The 27,890-nt window shown below is 40.6% G+C and overlaps 2 protein-coding genes across 6 annotated transcripts in view; both read right to left on the bottom strand.

Moving 5' to 3' along the window:
- Positions 1–186: 186 nt before the first annotated feature.
- CCDC110 (coiled-coil domain containing 110) lies at positions 187–16,703 on the bottom strand. Of its 3 annotated transcripts, XM_044938361.2 has the most exons (9): positions 12,959–16,703; positions 12,714–12,809; positions 12,052–12,156; positions 5,218–5,273; positions 4,724–4,789; positions 3,470–3,580; positions 3,315–3,374; positions 553–2,638; positions 187–250 (listed from the first exon to the last, which is right to left on the bottom strand). In XM_044938361.2, exons 5-9 carry the CDS (start codon positions 4,724–4,726, stop codon positions 201–203), a joined length of 2,310 nt encoding a protein of 769 aa, XP_044794296.1. In that variant the 5' UTR covers positions 4,727–4,789; positions 5,218–5,273; positions 12,052–12,156; positions 12,714–12,809; positions 12,959–16,703; the 3' UTR covers positions 187–200. The 3 variants fall into 3 exon arrangements, with proteins under 3 accessions (XP_044794296.1, XP_044794297.1, XP_044794295.1); XM_044938362.2 differs by lacking the exon at positions 12,714–12,809; XM_044938360.1 differs by lacking the exons at positions 12,714–12,809; positions 12,959–16,703 and adding an exon at positions 12,457–12,616.
- A 4,165-nt stretch (positions 16,704–20,868) lies between these two features.
- The window catches only part of PDLIM3 (PDZ and LIM domain 3), a 31,433-nt gene continuing 24,411 nt past the window's right edge, over positions 20,869–27,890 (bottom strand). For 2 of the 3 annotated variants that reach the window (XM_006044064.3, XM_006044065.3), the window contains exons 5-7: positions 25,483–25,613; positions 22,871–22,982; positions 20,869–21,582 (exon numbers count right to left, since the gene is read on the bottom strand). In XM_006044064.3, coding sequence (XP_006044126.1) covers positions 21,393–21,582; positions 22,871–22,982; positions 25,483–25,613 — 433 coding nt within the window. In that variant the 3' untranslated portion in view covers positions 20,869–21,392. Of the gene's footprint in view, positions 21,583–22,870; positions 22,983–25,482; positions 25,614–27,138; positions 27,403–27,890 lie in introns of all 3 variants that reach the window. The other variant, XM_006044063.3, reaches the window with a different exon arrangement.

Below are 27,890 nucleotides of genomic sequence, written 5' to 3'. Positions count from 1 at the left end.
TATTAGCTTACAAACTGGATAAAGTCTCAAGGTATTTATAGTTCTTGACAGCATGAGAATATAAACCTAATTCCAATTTCTAATTAAAAACTAGCCCAATCATTTATAAGGTAATCGTGATCATATGTGGAGGTGAATTTAAAGCTTTTTGTTGAAAAAAGTACCCGGATGAAAGATTTTGAAATATTGTTTTCAGAAATTTATTTACATGTCTTGGATGGAAGCAGTTGATACAGTTTATTTGGAGTTCCTGGGGGAAAAAAAAGAATTTTTGAAAAGATGGGACTGCTAAGTGTACTGTGGAAAAATAATAATTAAAAAAATTTCCTGCTTGCTACCAAAGTTGCTTTAGCCATATACAATATATAGAAGTAGTATAAATAACACATCTCATCAAAGGACCAAAATCTCTAAGTAATTCAACAATGTAATGAATTGGATACAAATCTTACAAAAATAGTGTTCACCTTCTTATTACTGTCCTCTGGCTAATGCCTGATAGACAAAAGAAATCTTAAACACATTTTTATGAATCCACCAAGATATACATACCTTTCAAACCAAGGGCTAAAGGCCTATTCCCAGGACTAGAGGTGTCTTCATAAATATCATAGATGTCAAAATGGAATTTATCTTTCCTTGAAACGTGACCCATTTTTGAGAGGTCAATATGGTGACTGCAGATTTTTTCACTTAGATTTGAATATTCTCTTTGAAGATTCCGCATCTCAAATTCCAAGGTGTCCCTTTCATTCTCTACACTTCTTACATAGTTTTCTAAGAGTATTTTGTCTTCCTCAAGTCTACTGATGCTATTTTCAAATTTTATACTTTCTTGACTATTTTTTTTTAGTTCTTCTTTTAGAAGCTGATTATCGGTCTTAATTTCCATTAACATTTTTGATAACAGTTCACATTCATTGCCCATTTCTGACAAACTATTCTTATAAATACTTGCTTCTGACTTTGCATTTTTTATCTCTTGCAGAAAATTCTCTTCCGCAGTAGATTGGTATGTTTGAATATCCTCAATTTCTCTTGCCATCATCTCTCTCGCAGCAGTAGATTCTTGTAAGCTGGTTTCAAGATTAAGCTTTTCATTTTTAACTGTTTCTACTATTTGAAGAAGTGTCTCTTGTTCAATTTTTGCCAATCTTTCTTTCTCTTTCAGCTGCGCTGTCTCTAGGCGGGTCTCTTTCAGTTCATTTTCCAGTGCACCTTTTTCCTTTAGAAGCTGTTGAGTTTTTTTCTCTAACATTTCTTTTTCCTCTTGTATCAATAGAATATTTGTTTTCATTGATTCCATTTCTATGCTCAATCGTTTGTTTTCATTATTGACAATGGCCATATCACTTTGAGTTTTGTGTTCCTTGCTTTTTAGTTGATCTAATGCTTCTATTATTTGTTGATTCTCCAAAGAAAGTTGACTATTTTTTTCCTCAAGGGTTTTATTTTGTCCTTGGAGAACATTATAATTACTAACTATTTTTTTCAATTCTTTAAGACATTCTTTGCCATCTTCTTCTGTTTTAGTTAACTTGGACTGGAGAGTATTCTTTTCTTCAACCAGTGTCTTAAGTTGCTTTTCATACATTTCAATTTTCTGTATCAGAGATTGTGTGGTAAAGACAAGAGGTTTAATTTTTGTTTTAAGGCTTAGGTTTTCATTCTCTAGTTTCATTACTTTTTTCTGTATTTGCATAGATTCTTTCAAGTAATTCTGTAAGTACTGAATTTTTGCTACACATTGCTCAGTAACAGAATTGACTTTGGATGTTTTCTCATTTTCAAATATTATTGATCCTTGTTTTACTGTAAATGGTTGTTTTTCTTTGTCTTTCATTTCATATTTTGTTGGGTCAATGAATGCCAATGTATGTCTTGGGACTCTGGAATGGAGTTTTAAATCTGCAATATTCTTGTCAGTGATAGGAATTTCTTTATTGTTTTTCTCATTCCTTTTTCCCCTGTGTATTTCGCTCCTAGATAATTTTTTACATTTCCTACAAAAATTCACATGGAATTTTGACACTGTTTCCCTAAGTGGGAGCAATTTGTTTACTAATGCCTCTAATTCCAAAATTCTCTTTGATTTTATATCTTCACTTAAGTTACTTTCAATATTTTCTTCCTTAATGAAATTGTTTTTTTCCTTGTGAACGGGGGGCAGGTCATAATTCCCATGCCTTGGAACAGCTTTTAAAGTCTGCAGTTCGTTTGTAAGTGCCAGTTCCCTATTATGTGACTTTTGAAGCTCTTCCTTCATTTGTTTGATGGAATGGCAAATATCATCTAAATTTTCACAAAATCCATTCTTGAGAAAAGGCATTGTCATTCTGGACTTATCCAGAATTAGCGTCTCAGCTTGAGACATCCCATTTTGAGGTGCATTAGGTAGAAAATTATAAAAGTTATTATAATTCTTCAACCTGTCAGAATTTTCTGAAGCTGAATTATCTGTTGAAGTTCTCAGAGGTAATATGTCCTTGAAATGTATCTGGCATGGAACATCTATACTTTGAGGAAGACTGTCAATACTATCAGTACTGAATTTTTCTTCTGCTGAATGAAGAGTCCTGGAATCCTCAAAATGATGAATTTTCTCTGTAGAAAGGGTTTCTTCTTGATTCTCTATAGGCTAGTAAAAATAAAAATCACACTATGTACTCTCATTTGCTACATGACCAGCAAATTAAGACAATATTTTGGGGAGGATATATTTTTACAACCAGAAGGAACATTTTCTCCATTTCTGCAGCAGAGAAGCCTAACAAGTATGGTTCATTTTCTGCAGGAAACTCTACCTTTATTACAGACCTGTAACTCTGGTTTTCACAGTTGGCTTAGAAATTATACTTATTTTCTTAAGTAGTGAGATAGCAGGGCCAACCCCTCAATTTCAGAAATAGAAATCCAGCATTTCTCAAGAGACCATCATACCTTGATGGGGAAGAGAGCAGCCATAGTTCAAAGGGAAGTTTAAAGAAAATGAAAAGTTTCATTCCTTCTGTATGTCAACCTTAGCTTGTCTTCCTAGTTTCAAGTGTATCTAGGGCTGTGACTGTTCTGGAAATGTGAGTTCTAATAAGTGGAGACACAGTGACTTGGTTTGGACCTGTTCTAGAGAACTCACTCTAGGTCTAAGTCAGTCCTAAAAGTAGGAGAACTCATAAGTGGACAGAAAGGCTATAAAAGCTGCCTTGCATTTCAGTTTACTTGGGAATCTTTAGAAATCTGGACTAAGCCAAATGCCCCTCCTATGCTCTTCTAAGAGAAACAAGAAAATTGTAGAAGTATGGAGGAGGCAAACATACATCTTTCAGGGTTTTCAGGACAGGAGTTTCCTTATTTTCACCTCTGACAATCCAGTCACCCTGTGAAGAAGGGGAGAATGTAAAGATGAAGATCAAAGGTTGTAACATTTGTGAAGTACCGAAATGTAGAAATGATTTTATGTTGAAGAACATACCAAAGCCGTTTCATTGTGTGTGCCGAATACTAGATTTTTTTCTGGGTTAAATTGTGGGTTTTCTACTTCAATGATACTTTTGTTCAATATTTCACTGATTTCAGACTGTACCTTTAAAAGACAAATTAAGTATCAGACCTTAATTTATAAACTTATGAATGCACAAGAATAATAGATATTATAATTAAAAGATATCTTTAAATTTCCTACACATAAAAATTATTGACCATCATATAAAATATAAATTAAATTAAACTTATTGTAATCTCTATTGAAGGAATCTTTAAGAAAAGTATGCCTTTACTATGTGATTATAAAATCAGAAAGGCTTAACTGAGGAAAGTAGAATATTCTGAATTAAAATAACTTTAGATATTTGTTTTTTACGTTGTTGAATAAATCAGAGATCCTTCATCTTTGTCATCAGAGTGGACTCTGTTGTGTCAGCCTCAGGAGGATTTTGTCTTCTCTTCCCATTTCCCCGCACTTGCTTCTAGTACAGGAATGTCAGGGTGAAGTTTATATAGGGCCTCTAGTTGTATGTGTTGTGTTCTGTACCCCCAGAATCCACACCCTGTCCAGTTACACTACCCCTTGTTTCTTCTGGATAAAGACCCTGTGCCTTTGGCGGTGGTAGAGAGCCCACCTCCAGCTCCAAGGGGTGAGCATGTGACCAGTTAGGGCGTTGCCTCCCTCTGAACAGGGACTGCTTTCAAGAATGCTTGTGGGGCCATCAGAATCAGGACAAACTGCTAAGAGAGAAAAGCACAGTCTCTTCTCTAACTGGAGCCTGGAAAGATAAAGGCTGGAACTTTTAGCAACCCTTTTGCTACCACCTGGAGTCTGAGAATCTGATACTGTCAAAAGCAGAACCACGATAAGGAGGGATGCTGGTTCTTGGATGATGTAGTCCTGGTCATACAGATAAAGCCGTCCCCAAGTGCACTATCCCTGGGGTTTTCATTGCCAGATCTAACAAAGTGCAATTTCCCTTACTTTGAGTTAGATTTTGTATCACTTATGACGAGAGTCCCTATTTTTAGACTGTATATAGGTAGCAGTTTAAACATACTTAAAAAAAAAAAATACAGGTGTAACAATGTAGTTTCCTCCAAATTTGGAGTCTAGAATAGATTGCAGCTCTATTTTATCACATTTAGTTTCAATTAATCAACTGGGTGGGGTCGTCAGCTTAGACATGTATGATGGTATCCTCAGTTTGGATATTTTCTATGTAAATTAAAAGAAACATACCATGCTAACATTTTGCAGAGTCTGTATTCGGAGAGCCTGAAACGATTCCAGTTGTTGCTGAAGGGCCTATAACAAAGTTATACAGGGATGAAACTGAACATCTGTAGGTGAACATATACTTTGTTATGGGATTCCCTAGTGGCCCAGATGGTAAAGAATCTGCCTGCAATGCAGGAGACCTGGGTCAGGAAGATCCCCTGGAGAAGGGCATGACAACCCACTCTAGTATTCTTGCCTGGAGAATCCCATGGACAGAAGAGCCTGTCAGGCTACAGTCCACGGGGTCGCACAGAGTCGGGCACAAATGAAACGACTTAGCACACATGAATGCACACTTTGTTAGAATTAAAAAAAAATATCCCCCAAAGTTGCCTATTACAGGGATCACGTGGAGGGTCAGGTGGCTGGCTTACTAATCATTCTTGCTCACTCTCAAGTATTCTGAGAAAGATCAGACTTTACACAGGTTTTCTGAGAAAATGAAATATACTCACTTTCAATGCTGATTGTGGTTGGATTTGATTTTCTGATTCTGATACACAGCCGTGTTCTAAAAAGTAAAATTGAAAAATGATGTGATTTAATTCTTAATTGTTATTTTTAAACAATGTTAATGGAAAGCAATCTGTTAGCTTTCTTGGATGGTGAGGCAAAGAGATAATGAGATGACTGATGTTCACATTAGGATAAACCCAGTGCTACCAGTATAATGAATTAAGAAATAATTTTCATCTGACTTAAAATACTGCACCTACTTGAGGTTGTAACAGTAGTTTTACTTTTATAATAAATCATTAACTTGTAACACCAAACTTAGAGTACTCTGAAACTTAGATATCTTTGTTTGTTTCAGGGATATAAACTATATATTTTTTGGTATAAAAATGAACAATTCTCATATGATGGGAGACCCTTGTCTCAGTGTCTATGAAACAGCCATGTGATGTTTTTCTTCCTTAATCTGGAAAACAGTTTGGATTAATAGAACATAGGTCTTATCATGTTCTTAAGCAAAGTGCTATAAAGATCCGTGTGTTCCTTCCTAAAAAACAGATCATAGATCTGCAGTAGAGAAGAGACTATATAATGTTTGCAAGTTTCATGACAAATGCAAAATTTTTATTTAAAAAATTTTAAAAACATGTCCTGAATGAAATGAGAGTTACATTAGAATGCTCCCCCTAGGCTGGCAATTTCTGATATTTAGGAGAAGGTTTCTAAAGAGTTCAGCATAGATCCTTTGGAATGAAAGTCTGCCAGATGTTATAGAAACTGGTTGCAAAGCGTCTTCCCTCCCATCCTGTCCCAATCTGGCCCTTATCACTGAGAGAGCAGCTCTGGTTCACAACCTGGAGTCATTTGGCCAACTGAAGAATCCCACCTTCATCACAGGGCAGGGATGGACAGTGAGTCCATCTGGTTACTGCTCAGCTTTGCATCTTACTGGGAATAAAATGGTAGTCAGAAATGTTCGTCTCAGAGAGGAAAAAAGGAACTCAAGTTAAGGTCTGGACCAGTCCTGTAAGGCATCCCAAAGTTTTCCAAACTCTAAAATAACCACTGCAATATTGTAAAGTAATTAGCCTCCAATTAAAATAATTTTAAAAATAAATAAAATAAAATAACCTCTTCTGATGAACTCAAATATTAACAGATCAAAATGCAAACGAGAAAAGAATATATCACCTGCTGCTGCTGCTAAGTCGCTTCAGTCATGTCTGACTCTGTGCGACCCCATAGACGGCAGCCCACTAGGCTCCTCTGTCCCTGGGATTCTCCAGGCAAGAATTCTGGAGTGGGTTGCCATTTCCTTCTCCAATGCGTGAAAGTGAAGTCATTCAGTAGTGCCCGACTCTTAGCGACCCCATGGACTGCAGCCTACCAGGCTCCTCCATCCATGGGATTTTCCAGGCAAGAGTACTGGAGTGGGATGCCATTGCCTTCTCCGAATATATCACTTAGAATCCCACCATCCAGAATTAAAGATGCTTGCCCCTTGGAAGGAAAGCTATGACACACCTAGATAGCATATTAAAAGCAGAGGCATCACTTTGCCAACAAAGGTCCGTATAGTCAAACCTATGTATGGTTTTTCCAGTAGTCATGTATGAGTGAAAGAGTTGGGCCATAAAGAGGACTGAGCACTGGAAAACAGATGCTTTCAAATCGTGGTGCTGGAGAAGACTCTCGAGAGTCCCTTGGACAGCAAGGAGCTCAAACCAGTCAATCCTAAAGGAAATCAATCCTGAATATTCATTGGAAGGACCGATGCTAAAGCTGAAGCGCCAATACTTTGGCCACGTGATGCAAAGAGCCGACTCATTGGAAAAGACCCTGATGCTGGGAAAGATTAACGGCAGGAAGAGAAGGGGGTGACAGAGAATGAGATGGTTAGATAGCATCACTGACTCAATGGACATGAGTTTGAGCAAACTCCAGGAGGCAGTGAAGGACAGGGAAGCCTGGTGTTCTGCAGTCCATGGGGTCACAAAGAGTCAGACACGACTTAGCTACTGAAAAACAACAACAACAACAACAAAACTTTAGGTACCTACCCTTTAGTCAGCTCTCTAGACACATATATGGAAAAAAACAAATGATTTTCGATCAATGGGATCATATTACGTATTCTACTTTTAAATAATAATATTAGACTTATATTTGATAAAATAAAACTGCAAATAGTCAAATTTATTGCTAGTATTCAGATTTTTACTCACTACATGAGAGATTATTTCTTATGAGAGCCCTCTTAAAATATTGGAAATGGGTCATGAAACAGATTAAGAGATTGGAAATTTTATGTTTTCAGTGGGGCTTCCCTGATGGCTCAGCAGGTAAAGAAGCCGCCTGCAAATAACATACATTTCTGATGTGAATATTCAGTGTGATTCACTCCATCCGTGCCAAAAAAGGGGGTAAATGATGAGAAAATTGGCCTCATCCTTCCTCCCCAGTTGTCATGATGTTTGATAGTGATATTATTTTCACGTTTCATGATGTTCACACTTTGTTCTGTAACTATAATTCTCACAAAACTATTTAAACCCAAAGATAAGATATTATTGTTGTAAATATTCCAAGCCTTTGGCTTTATTCTTAATGAATTTCCTATTCACAATTTTATCTCTTCCTGCACCCTCAGCAACAGTCTCCCTTTTCTGCACAGATTTCCTTTGTCTTGTTAGGACTTGCAAGTTTACAGCTAAATATAAGGATTCCTTTTGCTAAGATGGAGTAGGAAATGTGGGGCAAAAAGAAATCCAAAGACTTGTTCAAGAGATACAGCGAATGAAGATCTTAAGGAAAGAGCATGGCCTTTCTAGACGGCTTCTACATGGACCTCCCTCCTTCCGTCTTGTTCCCCTGTGGAAGATGGAGGTTTGTGGCACTGGAGATATATATATATATATATATATATATATATATGCAGCATTTTCTGATTTTACTTTGGCAGTGGATAAGATGCCTGGCGGGGACAGGCATTTGGGGGAAGAGATATGAAGGTCCAAGAAATTTTTTAACTAGAGAGAGTCTAATCTACCTGCTTGCTGTGGAAACCATGTAGTGGAAATGGAGAAGAAGAAGAATTCTGGAGAATGAGGCCAAAGTTAAGAAGTACAGAATTCCAGGAGAGAGATAATCTGGAGGGAATGGCCTGTGATGGAGCAGGGACAGTCCTCCCATGGAAGTGGGGGCAGCAGAGAATGCGAGACACAGCCAGGTAGCTTAGCAGAATTTAAGGTTGAGGGTCAGGGTGTTTGGGTCTGACTGCTTCTAATTTTTTCATACAGTATGAGATCATGTTGCCCATTGAGAGGTAGTGGTGAGAGGTGCTGGAGATTTCATGAAACAAGAAAAGTGAAATAGTTATCTTGGAGAGGGCTTGATAAAGTGTTTTTTGGGGAAATAAAGTAACTTTTCCAAATAGCATTGAGATCTACAGTATGACTCAGAAGTGAGTGTTTTTCTCCAGCAAAGTTCTGATGATTCAGTGAAGATACAGGGTAGGCAGAGAGAGTTATTTATTTTAAAAAGCTATCAAAAGAACTTTTTATTTTTCTTATGAGTTTCAGAGACACTGGCTGCTCCTTACTCCCAATGGGAAGAAAATTTTAAAATTCATCAATACTTAAATACTTAACCACATAGGATTTTGTGATTCTAGAATTGGAAGAGAAGTTATGAATGAAGCACAGGAGAGGGAACAGAATCACACATCACTGTTTATGTTCTTGCTAAATGTACAGTATTGGAAAGTATTTAGACTAAGTAGAGGATGTGGTGCCAGTCCTGAAGAGGCTTAATCTCTATTCAGATTGAAAGAAATATTATTCAGATTAGACTCAACTTAAATTCTCTAGCTGTTTCACATTTAAATGTCAGAATTTAAAAACAAGATAGTTTGCAACAGGATGCCTTTTGAGATAATTTAGGTAAAGATATGGGGAATTTATTCTAAAGTCTAAAGGAGCTTATGTCATAGTAGACATATTTTTGTTGTTTAGTCGCTAAGTTATGTCTGACCCCTTGGACTGTAGCCCACCAAATTTGTCCATGGGACTTCCCAGGCAAGAAACTGCAGTGAGTTGCCGTTTCCTTCTCCAGGGCATCTTTCCCACCAAGGAATCAAACCCAAGTCTCCTGCATTGGCAGGTGGATTCTTTACCACTGAGCCACCAGGGCAGCCCATTCAACGTATAGAGAAAGTTTTAAGGACATAGCTGTAGCTAACGGAGCAGGGAGAACAAATGAATTTTTAAAATGCGATGTGGTAATAATTCTATATATGATGTTAGATACTCTGTAATTGAAGCTTTTTAATTCTCAGGTTCAAACACTGAATTTTGCTACGGCAATTCCCATTCACTCCTAGAAGGAATTGTTTTCTGAAGCCTTGTGAGCTGCTGCATCCAAGCCTTCATTCATTCATGCAACAACTGTTTTTGAACAGCGCTATCTATCAAGTACTGTCCAAGGTTCTGGCGATCTTACAGTTGAACAAAACATGCAACATCTCTGCCCATGTGAAGCTTCCCTTCTAGTGAGGGGCACAGAGGATAGAGTGTGTAGGACGGGAGTAACTCCTATGGGGAAATGTAGGGCACAGGGGAGGGTATGTCCCTGCACAAGGCGCTGTCCCGGGAGCTCTGCAGCCAGGCTGCCTGGGCTGGAAGCCTGACTTCACCAGACGTTTGCCGTGAGGGCTCAGTGTCTAGTTTCTAGGCAAAGCCTTACACAGTGCATGGCATACAGTAAGTACTCAAGAAAACATTACTAATATTACTGTAGCAACAAGGATGTTACCAATATGATGATGGTTTGGTAAATTTAAAATTTCTAATTGAGATGGAGAGCAGGGATGACTGCTCCAGTTTTCCACTGCTTCCTGGTTTGCTCAGAACAAGCCCTCTCATCGTACATGGAACTGCAAAGCCCAGTTTCCTCTCTGAACCCTCCTGCCATCCTCCTCCCTCCTCCTCGCTCATTCTGCCCCAGTCACTAGCTATTCCTCAAACATACCAGGGCTCCTCCCACCTCAGGGCCCCTGCAGCTGCTGTCCTCTCTTCCCAGAATGTTCTTTCCCCAGAAATCTGCACTGGCAACTCCTTGAGCTCCTTCAGGCCTTTGCTCAGATGTCATCTGCTAATGAAGTCTCCCATCCTGTTTGAAATAAAATTGCCCACTCCCCACCCACCTCTGACATTCCATATACTCCACCACTTCATATATTAACTACTTAAGATCAGAGACCTGAGAACTATTGCAGGGCATTGTAATTCGGTGTAATTTATGCAAATCACGTTAATGTTCTGTTGGTCAGCACGCAAAGAACAGACCTCTTGGTGATGATGAAATGTAGCTAAGAGAACAGAAAGAGGGCAGGGCATAGGATCACACGTCCGAGTTTCGTCTTTAGCTGTAGGCAGAGGATCCCTGCCATCTTTCATCACATCTGACTTGGAATATCTCTCACTGATTGACCCATGCCCTTATACGCACCATGCTCTAGTGAGAAAGACAGGATCTCTCAGCCAAGCCTATGTGCTATTTTGTATGGAACATCATTTTCTGTGAATGCTGGCATTTTCCTCCAGAGCCTTACATCTCGCTCACGTTAGATAACACACAGTCTTGCCAAATTCAAGTCCTTCAGTCTCTTCTGACCTTAAATGCTCTCCCTGTGGTGTGGAACTGTCTAAACAGTCTGTGAGGACTTCTCCCTGGGTCAGGACTTCTGGAACCACCCCCACCCACCCACACATTGCACAGGGGTGCCTGCTTGGCCTCCCCCCAGAAGATGGGCGGTGCTCACAAGAGTGGAGAGGGGTCAGGTCAGCCCACTGTTCCCGTGGGGGCCACTGAGGTATGGCTTATCCTGGTGGTCATGGGCATCTTACTGTCTTTGTCTACAGGGGTGTGGCTGTGCCAGCCCTATTTTCAGAGCCTTTGTGAAGGTCCCTGGTTTCTGAAGGTGGACAAACCCTTCCTGACCTCAGATCTCCGGTTACTTCTCCTAGCCCCTTTCCGTGGGGATGGCCCACGTGTCCCGTGTGGCTTGGGGGCAACTGTAGATCCGAAGGTGGCCCATCAGTTTACAGAAGGCCTCCCACCCCCAGCGCTCTGTGCCTCACCTGACATCTCTCATGAACACCAGGCCCCTCTGAGAGCCCTGGAGCCTTCTCCAGCCTTTCTGGAGGAAGCCAGACTCCAACTTCAGTGTGCTCAGATGCCCCACCCCACCCCCACACATCTTATTCATGGTTTATATGGAGCTCGAAAACTGCAGCTCTTTAATTATTTCAAACACCCTCCCTATACACCCTTCCAGTAGTCCGCAGAAATTTACTATAAAAAGTTCTTTTGGAAAGAATCAGTATCTTTTTAGTGATTGTCCAGAAAAATCAGCAACTTCTTATTTGATATTCAGAGAAGCAGTAGAGTGCAGCATGTGTGTTAAGGCCTGGACATTTGCAGCTACCCTGCTGAATACTGACCCTGTAACTTGCTGTGTGACCTTGGGGAGTTAGTTAACCTCTCTGTGCCTCACTCAGTTCCCTCGCCTGTAACATGAGAACAGTCGTACCTACTTCATAAGGTTGTTGTGAAGATTAAGTTGATCCATTTAAGTGCTCAGGACCGTACCTGGCCCAAAGGAAATGTTCCATGTTAGTTACTGTTAGTACCAGCCAAACAGTTACCGGAAGTACACCAGTTGGGCCAGGGGATTTAGGCCCAACTGGTGCTACGTCATTTATTGTAGTTTTGCTACAGTAAAAAGGCAGAAGCATCACTGCAGGCCGAGCTTGGCCGGGAGGTTTTCTTACCTGTTTCACTGCTACCATTTTCCTTTATCCCCTCAGAAGAATTTAGGATCTTGGATGCTGAAAGGAGGACGCAGTCAACCTCATCCTCTTCCTCAGGACGCTTTTCTGTAACAAAACAGCACTGGGCTTCAGCCTTTTGGCTTTGCCGGGAGGAGGGAGACGAGGCCTGGGGATGCGGGACGCGGGAGCGCTGAGCGGCCACCGGAGGGCGCGCTGGGCCGGAGGCTGGGCGGGCGCCGGGATGCCTTTCTCCTGGCCGGCGGAGGTGCGCGGCTGGTCCTGCAGATCCGCACCCCAGACCCGACTCGCTCTGGGGGTGAAGGGGCCGGGGTCGGGGAGGCGGCGCTCTCCAGTACCCGTCCACCTCCCAGGGCGCCCCCTCAAAGGCCAGTCCCACCCCCTTACCCGGGCTCATTTCTGCTACTCAAGGCCTTTTCCCAACTGCCTTCCCTCCTCCCAGGCATTCTGCTCGGTTGCTTCTAGCCCGGACATCTCGTTGCTTGGCAACGGGGTGGCGGGGACCACGCGAAGGGCAGTGGGGGCGCGCGCAGCGGTGGGGGTGGGAAGGAGGAAGATGCGCGCTGGGGTGTGGGGCCCCGGGTCCCAAACGCCCGCCCCGCCCGAGCGGCGCCTGCAACGGTCGCGTGTTGGGAAGGTCCCACCTTCGCTGCTGCTGCTGCTAAGTCGCTTCAGTCGTGTCCGATTCTCTGCGACCCCATGGACAGCAGTCCACCAGGTTCCTCTGTCCACGGGATTCTCTAGGCAAGAATACTGGAGTGGGTTGCCATTTCCTTCTCCACCCACCTTCGCTGTGCCCCCCAAATCCAGTGACAAACTCATTAGGGCGCCCCCCTCCCTGCCCCCCGTCTCCCCTGCTCATCCAGAAGTTGATCAGACTCTGACTTACCGCAGCACCTGTTGAGCCGAAGTTGTGTGGACAGAGTGGGGCGTTTGGAGAGACACAGACACCTAGGAACTCCCTGCCTGCTCTGATCTCTCTGATTGCCATTTCATTGTTTTATTCTGTTCTCTTCCTCTTGTTTCAACCCATCTGTCAGGTCAGTTTCAGCGACTTGGAATTCAAGCTATCCTAGACAGGGACATCTGTTTGCTGCGGTTACAAGACCCCTATTTCCAGTAATGAACTTACAATACCAGCGTATTGAAATGTACACATTAGAGCTGTCGCGGAGGCGCCAATCTTCATTTGTAGAGCATGCTGCTTTCCTGTGAACCTGGATAAATCACTTGTAAAAGATGGTTGTTGCCTTGGAAACGGGGGCTTGTTCAAGTAAAGATCGGGCTGACTTTGGCCACAGTCAATCCCCTTGCCCATTGAAAATGGAGCTCTTTAAGTGAAACTATTAAATGAGTATATGTTATTATTTTGTGATAACAGCCATTACAGATGGAATATAAAATAATTGAAAGTTCAGATTTTAAGTTACAGTAAGGAATTTCAAGTCATGATGGAATAATTTATTATGTAATAATTATGTGCCTCTATTTCATGGAAATGAAGCTCTTTATCATAGTTTCATTGTTTCCTAGCTGTAAATTTCTTGTTTTCTAGCCTATAGAAATGGCCTCTGGAAGATTTGGCAGTCTTTCTTGTGGTGTTGTAGACAGTTTTGGCAAACTGTAATTTTGAGAACTTAGGTTCTCCACTGATGATTGGTGGTGACAAAGTTAACTTTTTCTGAAGAGCTGCAAACGTTTTCATCAATGTGTCTGTCAAATTACTCTTCTGAATAAATTTCAGTATTTTGAAGGGAGAATGTAGATAAAGAAGCATTACATTTTAGGAACTTAATCACTACTAATGAAATTTCCATAACAAATATGAAATTACTATAAAATAGCCTATTTATGCAACATTATACATTAATATCTAATAACATGATAATTAATATAATGTAATATTCTACAATAGCTGATTTGTCTGTGTAATGTTTGTGGGTTAGGATGGCAGATGTGTACACAGAAATTACTTGTGGATTTAAATGGGATGATTCAACCATACCATTCAGTACAGGATATAAAAAGCAGATGATAAGAGATACAGTATCAAAACCTCAAAGTTGGCCAGTGTACTAATTTCAGTAGATGTCTACTCTAATTTTAAGATACTTCCCAATCAATTCATCAATGAGAGCAGCAGTTCTTTACTTAGAAGTTCAGTTGATTTTAGATGTTAGGTCAACAAGATCATTTGATTACAAGATTCATTTCTCTTTTGTAAACTAAAGAATAACTTTAAAAAATAATTTATTTGTCCAAAAATCATAATCATTAATATACAACAAGCCCATCTTTGGCGCCAACAAAGTTATAATACATTTTAAAAGTATCTTTAATAATTAAAGTGTCTACGATATGAATGGTATCCCCTCAGAAGAGGCCCCTGTGAGGGCCTCATACCAAGAGATACATGGAGGCCCTGTTCTTTGGTGAGAGAGAGAAACTGGATGGTTAAGGAGAGAAACTGTCACCCCCAAAATGGATGTATTTGGTCACTTTGGGGAATATTTATTGCATTTGTGAAAGTATGTCCAGGGAAGTCTTATCTGATTACTCGAGGCCCCACCTATCATAGTTCCTGGACCTGTGACACTGAAAAGGTTGATGATCCCAGCTGAAATTGGTGAGCAAAGTTTAGAATCAAAACACTTACTCTGAGAGATGCTCAATTTTTTCCCTCCCTAGTGTAATTATTGCCCCAATAATTAAGTTTTTGGTGAAATATTCTTAGCTTATACTTCATGGTGTTGAGAAGTGTGGAATTTCATGGAAAAATGTTATTTTCCAGATTTGTATGGGAAAAACTGAAACATGGGAAGATTTAGGAACCTTTCAAAAACTCTCCTAACTGGTCAGTGCTAGATTTCTTGATTCTGAAATACTAGTTTTGCCACAAATCAGTTTATTTTATTTATTTTTTTTTTTACCCATAGCAAATCACAGTTTTATGATATAGGACAACATTTCATCTAAATTTTACAAAAGTATAGAGGAGGTATAAATATTAATGTTAGAACTAAAAGTTTGTTTCCCTGATATGGTGTCACATGTCACCTGTACTATTTTCTCGGTATGGTGAAACTGTTCCTATTTCATTTGACCTCATATCAGGTGGAGAGTGGAGAATTTTCTGTCAGGAGATATGCCTTCTCTGGCTATACATGTCAGTCAGTCCAGAAAACTGCTGTGAAAATGTCTGATTTATTTATTTATTTTTTATTGTGAAGCTCATTGCTAAAGGTTGGAATTAAAATCTGTACTGCCAGTTTGTTTGTTTGTTTTAAATCTGTGAGTCACAATATTTCAGAATCTTCAAATAGTAGCTCTTCTTACAGAATCCATTTTCACCTGTTGACTAACAGCTGCAGAATCAAGAATCTGGAACAAATTCAAAAGCTTGCACAAAAACAAGCTAGTCAAATCTATTCTTAGCAATTTATTACCAGACTGAAATACTTCTGGGGTTTTAGCTCCAGAAGATCTTTTTAAAAACCTGAGATCACAAGGCTATCATTAATCATAGCTGAGGTCTATAGTAGTATGAAAAAGTGACCAAGTGAGCGAGTGAAAGTTGCTCAGTCCTGTCCAACTCTTTGCGACCCCATGGACTATACAGTCCGTGGAATTTTCCAGGCCAGAATACTGGAGTGGGTAGCCTTTCCCTTCTCCAGGGGGTCTTCCCAACCCAGGGGTCAAACCCAGGTCTCCCACATTGCAGGTGAATTCTTACCAGCTGAGCCACAAGGGACATGGTAAATTTGGGCAATTGTCATAAGGTTAGTGCTTTGGTCAGTTAGTGCTTTGGTCAAGGGAACTTACGTCTTGGATGGCTACTGGACCATCTCAAAGTCTACTACGTGCAAATGCAAATCTACAGCCATCTTTAGGTATGTTTTAGAGTTAATTTTAACCTGATTTCATCTATATAGGAGAATAAACCCCACAACTCACTAAGAATAGCCAGTAGCTTTGGCTCTTAGGAAGTTGATGGCTGCCTTAGGGGACTTACAAATAGTGGTGTAGTGGGGAAACTCAGAAAGTGGAGTTGATCTGCCTGTACTAAAGAGATAGACAGAGGATTATCAAGGGAGCTTGAGAAGGAATAGATATAAGGGAAAGAGAGAGTTTTAGCATGGTGGAGAGTATGTGAGCATGCGTGCAGGCTGAGAAGAGTCCATGACACAGAAAGACTGAGTGGGAAAAATAGGCACCCTCTGTAAGATTCACAAACACAGCCTTATCTAATGGAAGTGCCTCATTTCAAAGAAAGTGCATTCCCTATTTCTTCAGCCTCTGTCAGAGAGCCAAGTTCAGTATCATCATCTCTACAGATCAGACAAACCTTCCTAAGGTCAAACAGACTGTTGGTTCGGACTTCCCTGGTGCTCAGTGGTTAAGAATCTGTCTGCCAATGCAAGGGACATGGGTTCGATCCCTGGTCCGGGAAGATTCCACATGCTTTGGGGCAACTAAGCCCATGTGCCACACTATAGAGTAGTCCCCTCTCACTTGCAGCATCTAAAGAAAGCCCATGTGCAGCAACAAAGACCTGTTGCTGCTGCTAAGTCACTTCAGTCATGTCTGGCTCTGTGTGACCCCATAGACGGCAGCCCACCAGGCTCCCCCGTCCCTGGGATTCTCCAGGCAAGAACACTGGAGTGGGTTGCCATTTCCTTCTCCAATGCATGAAAGTGAAAAGTAAAAGTGAAGTCGCTCAGTCGAGTCCGACTCCTAGCGACCCCATGGACTGCAGCCTACCAGGCTCCTCTGTCCATAGCATAGTCAAAAAAAAAAAAAAAAAAAAAGGGGAGAGAGAGACTTGGTCCTTATTGGTCCAGATCATGCCCATTACTCTATTCCTCAATTTCTTTTTCCAACTTTTTTTTTTCCATATATCTAGAATTCCTACCCTTGAAGTCTTTTTTTTTTTTTTTTTTTTTAGATTAAAGGGCTGTCTTCAGAACAAAACACAAGTATTTGATTTGACATAAAGGGGGCAGTAGAAAATTAATAGTACTCGTTAGCGGCAATTAGTCTTTTCCATTGGCTGGCAGAAGCAGCGCTGGAATCAAGGACTGTCTTCATGTGGAGGAGCGACAAGGTTTGAGACATGAAGCAGGGTTCCAAAAGGGTCAAGGCTGAAAGCCTCGGGAACTCAGCCGCATCTGGAGCCCAGATGTGTGAAGGGGTAGGCGGAACAGCATGTGCCCCTGTGTGAGGCATCGTGGTACACAAAGCGGCTCTTGCATGCAACATTGGTAGCATAAGCTTGGTGCTTTAGTGAGCCACAGATACATGTGCGCTTTGGCATATATACACATGACAGGTAATTCACACTGGTAATTCACAGGTAATTTTTCAATCCCCTCCACTTCAGGAAAGGAGATAAAATGGGAATTTGATCTCATAAGAGGTAGGTCTGAAACTCTGCAACATATTCTTGCCCTTGGCGCAGAAACAACTTGTATATAATCATTTTATGTTCTTCTGAAGTGTGATTAATAACATTACTACAAAATTTGAACCAAAGAAATTATGATAAAGCAACCACTTCTTATAGGTGCTTTGTTTTAACCTTCATCACATGAAGCATTCTAGCTAGCTTGAAAATGTCAGTTTGTAAATATAGCCAATGTATTCAAAAATCCATTTCATTGGGTTCAGTGTCAACATATCTTACTTGGTAGGGGGTCCACCAAGTATTGAGTGCTCTCCAACATGAACAGAAGCTTAAGACAATTATTTTGAAATATTCATGTAGATCAAGTAAATGGTTTATTTGCTTGAATTATCTGAATGCTCTCAATCTTTCTCCAATTTTGTTTTTGATGCTTAAGATTCAGATAGCACACCATAAGGACAAAAAAAGCAAAAGAAAGGACATTAGGCCATGATGACATGGTAATAAAGAGTAATGGTTATAAAGCAGTAGTTTCTCAAGGCTAGAATCAAATCTGTGTTTAAAGGACAGCTTGACAAACTTTTGCAACTCAGGCTGTTAGTAGAAGAACCCCCAAGCTCCATCCTGCCTATCTTGGAATGTTCCTGTGATGGACAAACTTTAGATTATCTTATGTAGAGATAAATAAACTGTTTGCATATCATATTAGCCATTAACTTTACTTTGCTTACACAGGTGCAGATGTATGTGATAACCAGAGCTGTTTTTTATTCAAACAGTTGTCCCATTGGTAGAGGGTGTAGCAACTCTATCCTGGGTTTACTCTGAAAAAAGAGCAATTTAGTTAATCATGAGCCTAGAGTTCTTAAACAGAGATGATTTCATTGATCACTGCTGGTTTTAATAAGCTTATAAATATAAAAACAGTGACTAATCTGTTTTCTCCAAAGATATAGTATTCTGAGAGCTAAATAAAAACTGGTTGGCATTCTTTGTTTGTGGCATGAATTCCTATATAAGCCCAGGTGTGAATTCATTATTGAAAGACAAAGTGTTAGTACAGGGAGAAATATTGCTTTCTTATTTGTTTACTTTTTTAAAAAGTTTTATTTTATTTTTTTAATTTTATTTTTATTATTATTTTTTTTAAAAAGTTTTAATTTCTTTCCATTATAACATTGCTATTTTCACCCTGTACTTTGTATGTTTTAAAATGATTTTTATATTGCATTCATTTCTATGGGTTAATTGTCATAAAGTTATCTTTATGTTCAAATTCTAGATTTAATCATCAAAAGAATAATTTTATATATAATTTATATAAAAAATAATGGACATGCAATTTGAGAATTTGCTTCGTAAGCCTTGGGGCTTCCCAGGTAAAGAATCTGTCTGCCAATGCGGGACACACGAGTTGGATCCTGGGTAAGGAAGATACCCTGGAGGAGGAAATGGCAACTCACTCCTGTATTCTTGCCTGGGAAATCCCATGCACAGAGGAGCCTGATGGGCTACAGTCCACGGGGTTGCAAAGAGTTGGACATGACCTAGTGACTAAACAGCAATAATCACAAACCTTAGTCACATAGACTGAATTAGCAGCTTTAAGCCATATGGCTCCAGAATTTCAGATTAGAGCCATACTACTACTATTTTTCAAGCCGTACTACTTTTCCCCCTCATTATTGAACATCTGAACTTAAGAACTTCATTATAAAATATGTAAAATATAATTTTAAGGAAAATACTGTCTGATACCTAACATAAAGTATGCATTAAGGTATAGCATAATGTCTAATGTACACTTTTCTTCTCATGAGTATTTCATTCTTATTTAACTTCTTTTTAGTATGATACATGTACCCTCAACTTTGCTTCCTGACTCCAGAAATGCTGTTTTACTTTCTCCAGGTAATATGAGGCAAACTTCCACTAGGAAAGGCTATGGGTGTGTGAGAGAGGGGCAGAGGAGGGGACACAGTGGGGATTAAGTGCTTCTCAAACAGCTTGTCCATGACCCTCCTTATCATTAACCCCACCTTTATCCCCTAGTCTAGAAATGCCTATGTTATCAGTTCCCTCGCCTTTTCAAGATTCTAGGTTGAGTCTTCAGTTTTCTCCATTGCTGCTTTGGATTTTAACTTTCTCAGGTTTCCTAAATCAGTTCCCACTCCTTTGCTCTCTAGCTTCCAAACTTTTAAGATTATATCCTTCCCAGAAAAAAAAATTTAAAAATAACATCTGAACCAAAAAAGTAATGTGTTTGAATACAGTCATATCTTTGATCACATAGTTTTCTATTTTCTTGGAATTGCTCCTTGAACGAATTTGTGTTTTGGTGCAGGGGTTCCAGTTTCTATCTCAAATGGCCCAGAGGGGTGGGGCAGGTGTTCTGTCTTGTGTCACTAGTTCAAAACCCCAGACCGGTCAGGGTCAGAAATAATCAGAGAAGTGTAGGAGAATCCCAGAGCAGTACAACACGGGCCCTGGTTTCCATCTGGGACAATAGGAGGGTCCTTGCTCCCAGCCCAGAGGCAGCAGCTGCATTCGGATAGACATGGCTTTGTGACAAGGGGGTGAGACCAAGGGCCTGAGACAGTCCCCACCTCCCCAGCCTGCTGGTTCCCATGGTTTATACTTGGAGAGCACAGTTTCCTAACTTCTGCTTTGTCCCCAGGGACGAGCTTGGGAAGTAGGTAAGACATGCACGTCAGGGGGCATTGCCGTGGCACCACCATGGTGAAGGGCAAGATGCCCGAGCTGAGCCAGGGGCCAGATGGGATTTGTGTCTGAGATGCAAAGAAACCATGACTCCAGGGAAAGCTGAGCTGAGACTTTTGGAGGTGGTGGTAAAGGTGGGCTTGTTGCCTGGTTCCAACTATGTTGAGAAAACAGCGCAAGTGGAACCACGGATTTTCAGCAGAGAATACAAGCAGGACCCCAGGAGAGCAGCAGCCCCTTTCCTCCCCAGAGGGTCCCCTGAATGCCTCCTCTTGGAGGTGCCATCTTTGGGAGGAGAAGATGGTGGTGGTGAGCCTTGAGAATAAAGAACTAGCCTTGATGGAGTCTGAATATTTATCTGAGAGACATTTAAAATGAAAGAGACTATTTCAAAGCAACAGAAACTGTTTTAATCTGAGACTGTTTTTATCTGAAACTGTTTTAATCTGAGACCTTTAACTAGCAAATTTAAAACTTCCCCTCCAAGCAGCAGAAACTGTGGGCTCATAAGAAAGAGCAAATGAGTTATAAAAATTAAAGACACCATATTTTTTTCCTGAAAATATCCGAGTTGTCACTCGTGTACAACCCAAGTTTTACACGACAAGTTAGGACTGGGTTCCCTCATTGGAATGTTGATTTTATCTGAATTCAGCAAGTGCCACTTCATTAGGTATTTTTAAAATATTTTATGTATTTATTATGTTATGTTGCATTCAGCAGTATGACTGAATATGAAACTAGAGAGATCTAGAGAATTTCTCCCTGACATGCACTGTAATTGTTGAAACAGATAACAGACACTGCAGGTTTTGTTAGAATACAAGATTGTCATTTGGTATTTACTAGAACTGCAAAATCAGCTGGTTAAGGAAAGACAATTGGACTCCCCAAATATCTTGATGTTTACATGTTTGATGGTCATAATAATATAAATGTAAACTGTGGAGAATGACATGAAAAAATTATTGCTTTAAATGCCATTAAGTTATTGCTAAGCGTCCCCCCCAAACAGTTGAATGCATGTTTGTGTTACAGCAGGCATGTACCTCCCATTCTTTCTCCTAAAAATACAATAAGTGTCTAAAATCTTGGTTCTAGATTTGGCATCAGCACTTTGCTATAAATCTGGCCCAAAGCCATTAACACCAGCCTGTGTGGGTGCGCGTGGGTGTGTGCGAGCTCGTTCTGCTAAGACTTAGGCTTTGGGATAAAGGGTGACTGTGTCGTAGCCCTCCGGGGGCCTCATGCGGGCCCGGGCGTGAGTTTCACAGTACAGCTCCCCCTCCACGAAGAAGTAGCCCTTCTGTTTGAGGTTGAGGTTACAGTCGGCACACACGAAGCACTCCGGATGCCGGTATTTGTCCCGCGCTTTCACAACCGCACCACTGGTGGGAAAAAGGAGACCCTCGTGAACACACACACACACACACACAGCCAAAAACATGACCCAAAGGGAGACAACACTACAGATAAGGCAGGTGTTTCACATTCAGGAAAGAATAGCTATAAAACTGGGCGCAGCTGTGGAACTGATGCAGTTGCCAGGGAGAGCCAAGACAACAATAAATCTTCATGGGTTTATCTCTGTTGTTCACGTGTGAATATTTTTCAGATTTTTTTTTTCCCAAACAAGTTTTCTTTTTTTTTTTTTTAGAGAAATGATAGGATCTTACTCCATGATCTCTCCCCATTGTTTCTTTGGAAGCAGGAGAGATGATGCAGATAATCCTCTGCAAAGGAATCGGATTGTGACCAAGGTTGTTGTCTATACAACCAAAGTCCCTCTGCTTAAACTGTCTACCTTGGTGGTCCAGCGTCCACTCTATGGAACACAGAACACATCAAAGGGCAGAGGTGTACGGAAAAGCCCAAACAAACTTCTTGGCCACCCCAATACTTTGGGTAACATCACGACCTGTCGTGTTACGAGGTCCTCTCTGCCCCGAGCCCCCTGTCCTGCTAGTTTCTCTGTCTCCCAGCCCCTCTGTGCTATAAGCAGGCTTATCTCCTTCCCCCACCCTCCTGGGATGCCTCCTGGGTGACTCGACTGATAGCTCCTCCGTGTGAGAGCTAGTGACAGGGGAACAGAAAAAGGGGATGGAAGACGTGCTCCCACGGGCCAGGAGGTGGAGGGACTGAAACGATCTGGTTTACTTAAAGATCTGAAACTAGCAAGGGTGGCTATTTACACCTAAAGCCCCTTAAAATAGAAGTTGACTGTGTGTCTAAAAAATCATATTTCAGTATTTGTGCAACTTTAAGAAATCGACTAAGGATAATGTGTTTTAATGAACAACTGGGTGACCTCCATATTTGTTTTCCTGGGTTTATACAGAAAAGGAAGAATTCAAAGACTATGCATCAACAAAGGGAGGGCTTTGTGAAGTGAAGTCATGATTCTCGGAAATGACTTTTAGGATATACTTCTGGGGCAGCTTCCTTTCATGAACATACACCTGAAATTATAAGTCAGGATTTCCAGCTCACATTCTATGCTAATTTGGGGGTACACCTAAAGGATTTCTGGTCAGACTGCCCTAAATGTTCTGGACATTTATATTTCAGTTCACTGAATAGACATTTGTTTTTTGTAAAACTTCAAGTCTCTTCTAGAGGAAATAGGGAACTGACGCCAAGACTGGTGGTGAATTTAGGGTTGAAAATGAAACTTACACGATGCCACTCCCGCATTTGTCACAGAATGGCATCTTCTGCGTGCCGCCAGCACCGCCGTGGACTTTTGTAACTGGAGCTCTCACACTCCGAGTTCCAGCAGGACGGTCATCTGAAATACAAAGTGCTTCCATTTATGGCCAGGGAGCAGCTGGCTACGGTTTATACTTTGCTTCTATTTTAAGGTGTGCACTTTAACCTGAGGAATTCTTAGCCTTCACCCACAATATCATTTGGAAAGAACCAGGATTCGTTCAAGCATAATTTATTCTGAAATGGGACCTTACGAAACTAAATTAGTTAAAAAACTGTTGTTGTAGGGAGCTGTTACAAAATGCCCAAAGGAACAGAGAACATTTTGCATCTTTCCTTTTTAAATTTTGGGCTCCAAAATCACTGCAGATGGTGACTGCAGCCATGAAATTAAAAGACGCTTACTCCTTGGAAGGAAAGTTATGACCAATCTAGATAGCATATTCAAAAGCAGAGACATTACTTTGCCAACAAAGGTTCGTCTAGTCAAGGCTATGGTTTTTCCTGTGGTCGTGTATGGATGTGAGAGTTGGACTGTGAAGAAGGCTGAGCACGGAAGAATTGATGCTTTTGAACTGTGGTGTTGGAGAAGACTCTTGAGAGTCCCTTGGACTGCCAGGAGATCCAACCAGTCCATTCTGAAGGAGATCAGCCCTGGGATTTCTTTGGAGGGAACGATGCTAAAGTTGAAACTCCAGTACTTTGGCCACCTCATGTGAAGAGTTGACTCATTGGAAAAGACTCTGATGCTGGGAGGGATTGGGGGCAGGAGGAGAAGGGGACAACAGAGGATGAGATGGCTGGATGGCATCACTGACTCGATGGACGTGAGTCTGAGTGAACTCCGGGAGTTGGTGATGGACAGGGAGGCCTGGCGTGCTGCGATTCATGGGGTCCCAAAGAGTTGGACACGACTGAGTGACTGAACTGAACTGAACTGATACAAAGCATAAAATGGACCATCTTCACCATTTTAAGTGTGTAATTCAGTAGCATTAAGTATGGTCACAATTTTGTGCAACTGTCACTGATACCTATTTCTAGAACGTTTTCATCATCTAAAACAGAAACTCTGTAACCAGGAAACATTAACTCTGTATTTCACTCTCCTTCCAGACCCCGGTGACCTCTATTATACTTTCTGTTGCTATGACTGGACTATTCTAAGGTTCTCATATAAATGGAATCATGCAATATCTGTCTCTATGTCCCTGGTTTATTTCATTTAGCAGAATGTTTTCAAGATTCATCCATGTTGCAGCATATATCAGAATTTTCATTCCCTTTTAAGGCTGAATAATAGTGTACTTTATGGATATATACCACATGATGTTTTTCCATTCATGTGTAAATAGACATTTAGGTTGTTCCCAACTTTTGGTTGTTGTGAATAATGCTTCTGCGGATGCTGGTGCATAAGTATTGGTTTGAGTCCCTGCTTTCAGTTCTTATGAGTATACAGCTAGGAGCGGAATTGCAGGATCCCATGGCAATTCTCCTGTTTCACTTTCTGAGGAACCGCCATACTGTTTTTCCCAGTGGCTGCACCATTTCACATTCCCCATCAGCAGTGTGCAAGGGTCCCCATTTCTCCACATCCTCACCAACACTTAGTTTCCATTTTTTTGATAATGGCTGTACTAATGGGGGGAGAAGGCAATGGCACCCCACTCCAGTACTCTTGCCTGGAAAAAAAATCCTATGGATGTAGGAGCCTGGTAGGCTGTGGTCCATGGGGTCGCTAAGAGTCAGATAGGACTGAGCGACTTCACTTTCACTTTTCACTTTCATGCATTGGAGAAGGAAATGGCAAGCCACTCCAGTGTTCTTGCCTGGAGAATCCCAGGGACGGGGGAGCCTGGTGGGCTGCCGTCTATGGGGTCGCACAGAGTCGGACACGACTGAAGTAACTTAGCAGCAGCAGCAGCAGCATACTAATGGGGCATTTTGTATTTCTGTGCAGCTTCTGAAGGACAGTATATATCTTTTGGACATGGAAAATCATTGGTAGGAGCATGAACTCTGAAGACCCCAAGAGTGAGTTGGAGACCCGATTTTGTTTCTTACTGGCTGTGTGGCTTTGTGCAAATCCGCCCTCTCTATTGCCTCATTTTCTCTTTTGTTAAATAGGGAAAATAACAGCTCCTACCTCGCTGAGTTATTGTGGGGATTAAATGATCACGTGTGCAAAGCAGCTCGGCACAGGATTTGGGACATAGTGAGTGTTCATTCCAGTGTTGTCTAAAAATTTGATGATTATGATAGCCTGGGATATGCAGGAGGCTGAGAAATCTTGCAGTATTTTATGATCAATAAGCTGAACTAGCCCTTGACTACTGAGATAGGATTTATCTTTGATGCTCTTTTACCATCAAGTTAATGGCTCCTTAAATATGCTCTGGATGTTCTCCTCATAAACCAGGCAACACCAAATCGTTTTACAGCAAAGAGTCATTTGATGACTGATGAAAATCAATTTTTAGACTCTCATTCCCATTATGCTTGCTGCCCTCCCCTCCCCTGACCCTTGCAATAACCTCTGTCAACAACGTCTCAGCAGACATTCACGGACTGCTCACCAGCGCCATCGTTCACTAGTTCCTGGAGCACCCTGAAGGAGCCCGACTGGCGAGGCTGGGTAGGTTCATTCCGATTGTCGTGGAGCATCCGGTACACATCCGACTCGGGGGGCACGGTGGCCGTGGGTTCACTGAAACAACATGGCGCCGGAAGCCGCGTCAGGAGCGTGCGTATGCGCAGGACGACGCAAGATATCAATAAGCAGGGATTACTGTATTTACAGCACCTCCCCAACAGAGATTCCGTATTCTCACGTTAATCTCTACCACAGCTAAGCATAATGTGAATTCACACGGGTTGCCTTAAAAAATCATCGATTAACCTGGGGTCACTTCAGCACTTCTCCATGTGGAAGAATCCTTTTGGAGGGCAACTGAAACGTTGTTAGGAAATAGTAATTTAAAAAACAATGCCTGCGTCTGATGGATATATAATTATAATATGAACAAAATTAACCTTTTAGAAATAAAAGACCACATACGTGTGATAGAAAGTGCATGAGTGAGCCCAGTTTATCTCAGTCATAAAGATGTTAATAAAATTCAGATTCATTTTTGATATTAAACCAAAAGTGTATGGTTTAGTTTTGTTAACTCTTGAATCAAGGTAACATTTTGCCTGTAAATCGAAGAATTCAATTTCTCAGTGTTTGAAAGCACATAATATAGTGTCTTTCACACAGAAGTCAGTTGTATAGGCTACTAAATAGCTACATTATAATTCATTTACAAAAATGATAGATGATTTATTTTAATGAACTTTCTACAAATATATTCATGTTGAACAATAAAAAAATGCCACAATAAAAATACATGTCAGGCACTGTAATATTTTACTATTTTGTCATTTAATTGCATTATCTAGAAAAGGTAGTTGCTATTTGCACAAATTTTTATTACCTATATCATATTTGGAAATAATCATCTTACCTATCTGAAGCTCCTTGCAAATGGCTTTGAAATACATTATGCTATTATTATCTCATCCCAAGGGCTTGTTACATAACACTTGTAAGCATTATAATACTTTATAATGGTTCTATAATATTGAAAGAAGTAATAAGGTTTTATCTTCTAATAAATCTTTTTAATTGAAAAGTACTTTGAACAAATATGCATAATAAAGAAAAAATTAGTCAAAATAGAGACCAATAGAAATTAGATATCTATATTAGTAGCCTGAGATATTCACTTACAAACCCTTACTCATGGCAGAAATAGTAAATGGAAAAATAATTAACTCTTCCACAAGATGCCATTAGAAGAGACAAAAGATATCATTTCTGTTAAAACTTCTCTGAACCTCCCATCCCTTCCCCAGTTTTTGATACCCAAAGAAGAAACACAGTATCCCAGATTATATATCACTTTTGAGAAGTACTGTACCAGACATTTGTAAAGTACACTGTAGTTTTTCAAACGACATGTACATTTCGTCCTGCCATGATTTCATTTCATTGCTGTCACATAAAACTCTACTTGCTTAATTTCTCAAATCGCCATTATCACAAGGCCTAGATATCTGCAATAAACCCTTAGTAGTTTTTTTTCTTGAAAGCTTTTTTTCAATTAAGACAATGTTACAAGATAACAGTAAAGTCGACATTGCCCATGTGTTTAGTTAATATGCCCACGGTTCAGAAAGACTCTTATTACCTCATCGAGGGTGTTTCCCCTAGAGCTGTTGAAACCTGACCCTGAAGTGTTTCCATAATATTGTCATCTGAGTACAACTGCATGGGTGTATTAAATTGAGCATGTACAATCTTCACACCAGGAAGTTCCATTTCCAAAGGAATGTTAGGGGCCATCTTAGCAGCAACTTTCAAGTCACCTGGGCAAATAGTACTAAGAGTACTGACAGAAGAAGGGGTGCTACGCCCACTGCCGCCGTCAACACCGGACGGAGTGCTGCATCCACTGTGTTAATGACCACGTCACACAGAAGACGACACGGGAACCAGAACATCCAGACAGGGGAACACAGAGAACAAGTACAGAGAGGTTAAAAGTAAGAGGTGAATTAAATCAAATGGAAAAGAAATGTTTATTTCTGGCTAGAATTTGTTTTAGAAAGGGAACACTTAAAAATTCACGATTGAAAAAAGTTTCACAGAATTAAGATACCGGTGATACTGCATTTCTTGGCTCTGCTGTACTATAAAATATGCTCTGCTAGGTGAAAGCTTCATGGGAAAAGAGTTGTATATAAAGGAAGTGGCACAGGGGAATTGCATTAGCTGGAATCCTTTTACATTTCTGAGCTGCAGTATTTAAAATTAAAAAATGAATGATCCTACACAAATAGTAATATGAATATGCAACGTGAAGATCCAATCAAATATTTAGGCTAAACATTGCAAAATAAGTATTTTCAGAAATATAGTTGGGCTTAATTCAAAGTAATT

Source organism: Bubalus bubalis, chromosome 1, assembly GCF_019923935.1.
Source record: "Bubalus bubalis isolate 160015118507 breed Murrah chromosome 1, NDDB_SH_1, whole genome shotgun sequence".
Classification (NCBI taxonomy): domain Eukaryota; kingdom Metazoa; phylum Chordata; class Mammalia; order Artiodactyla; family Bovidae; genus Bubalus; species Bubalus bubalis.
The sequence above is the reverse complement of the archived record's forward strand: the minus strand, read 5'-3'. Positions and strand labels throughout refer to the sequence as shown.

What these genes read in the sequence shown, in the direction of transcription:
- CCDC110 (XM_044938360.1), bottom strand. An exon ending in CACACAATGAAACGGCTTTG is followed by an intron (nt 3,375 to 3,469) that starts GTATGTTCTTCA and finishes CCTTCTTCACAG; the next exon opens with GGTGACTGGATTGTCAGAGG. An exon ending in TCCTGAAAACCCTGAAAGAT is followed by an intron (nt 2,639 to 3,314) that starts GTATGTTTGCCT and finishes TATTTTTACTAG; the next exon opens with CCTATAGAGAATCAAGAAGA.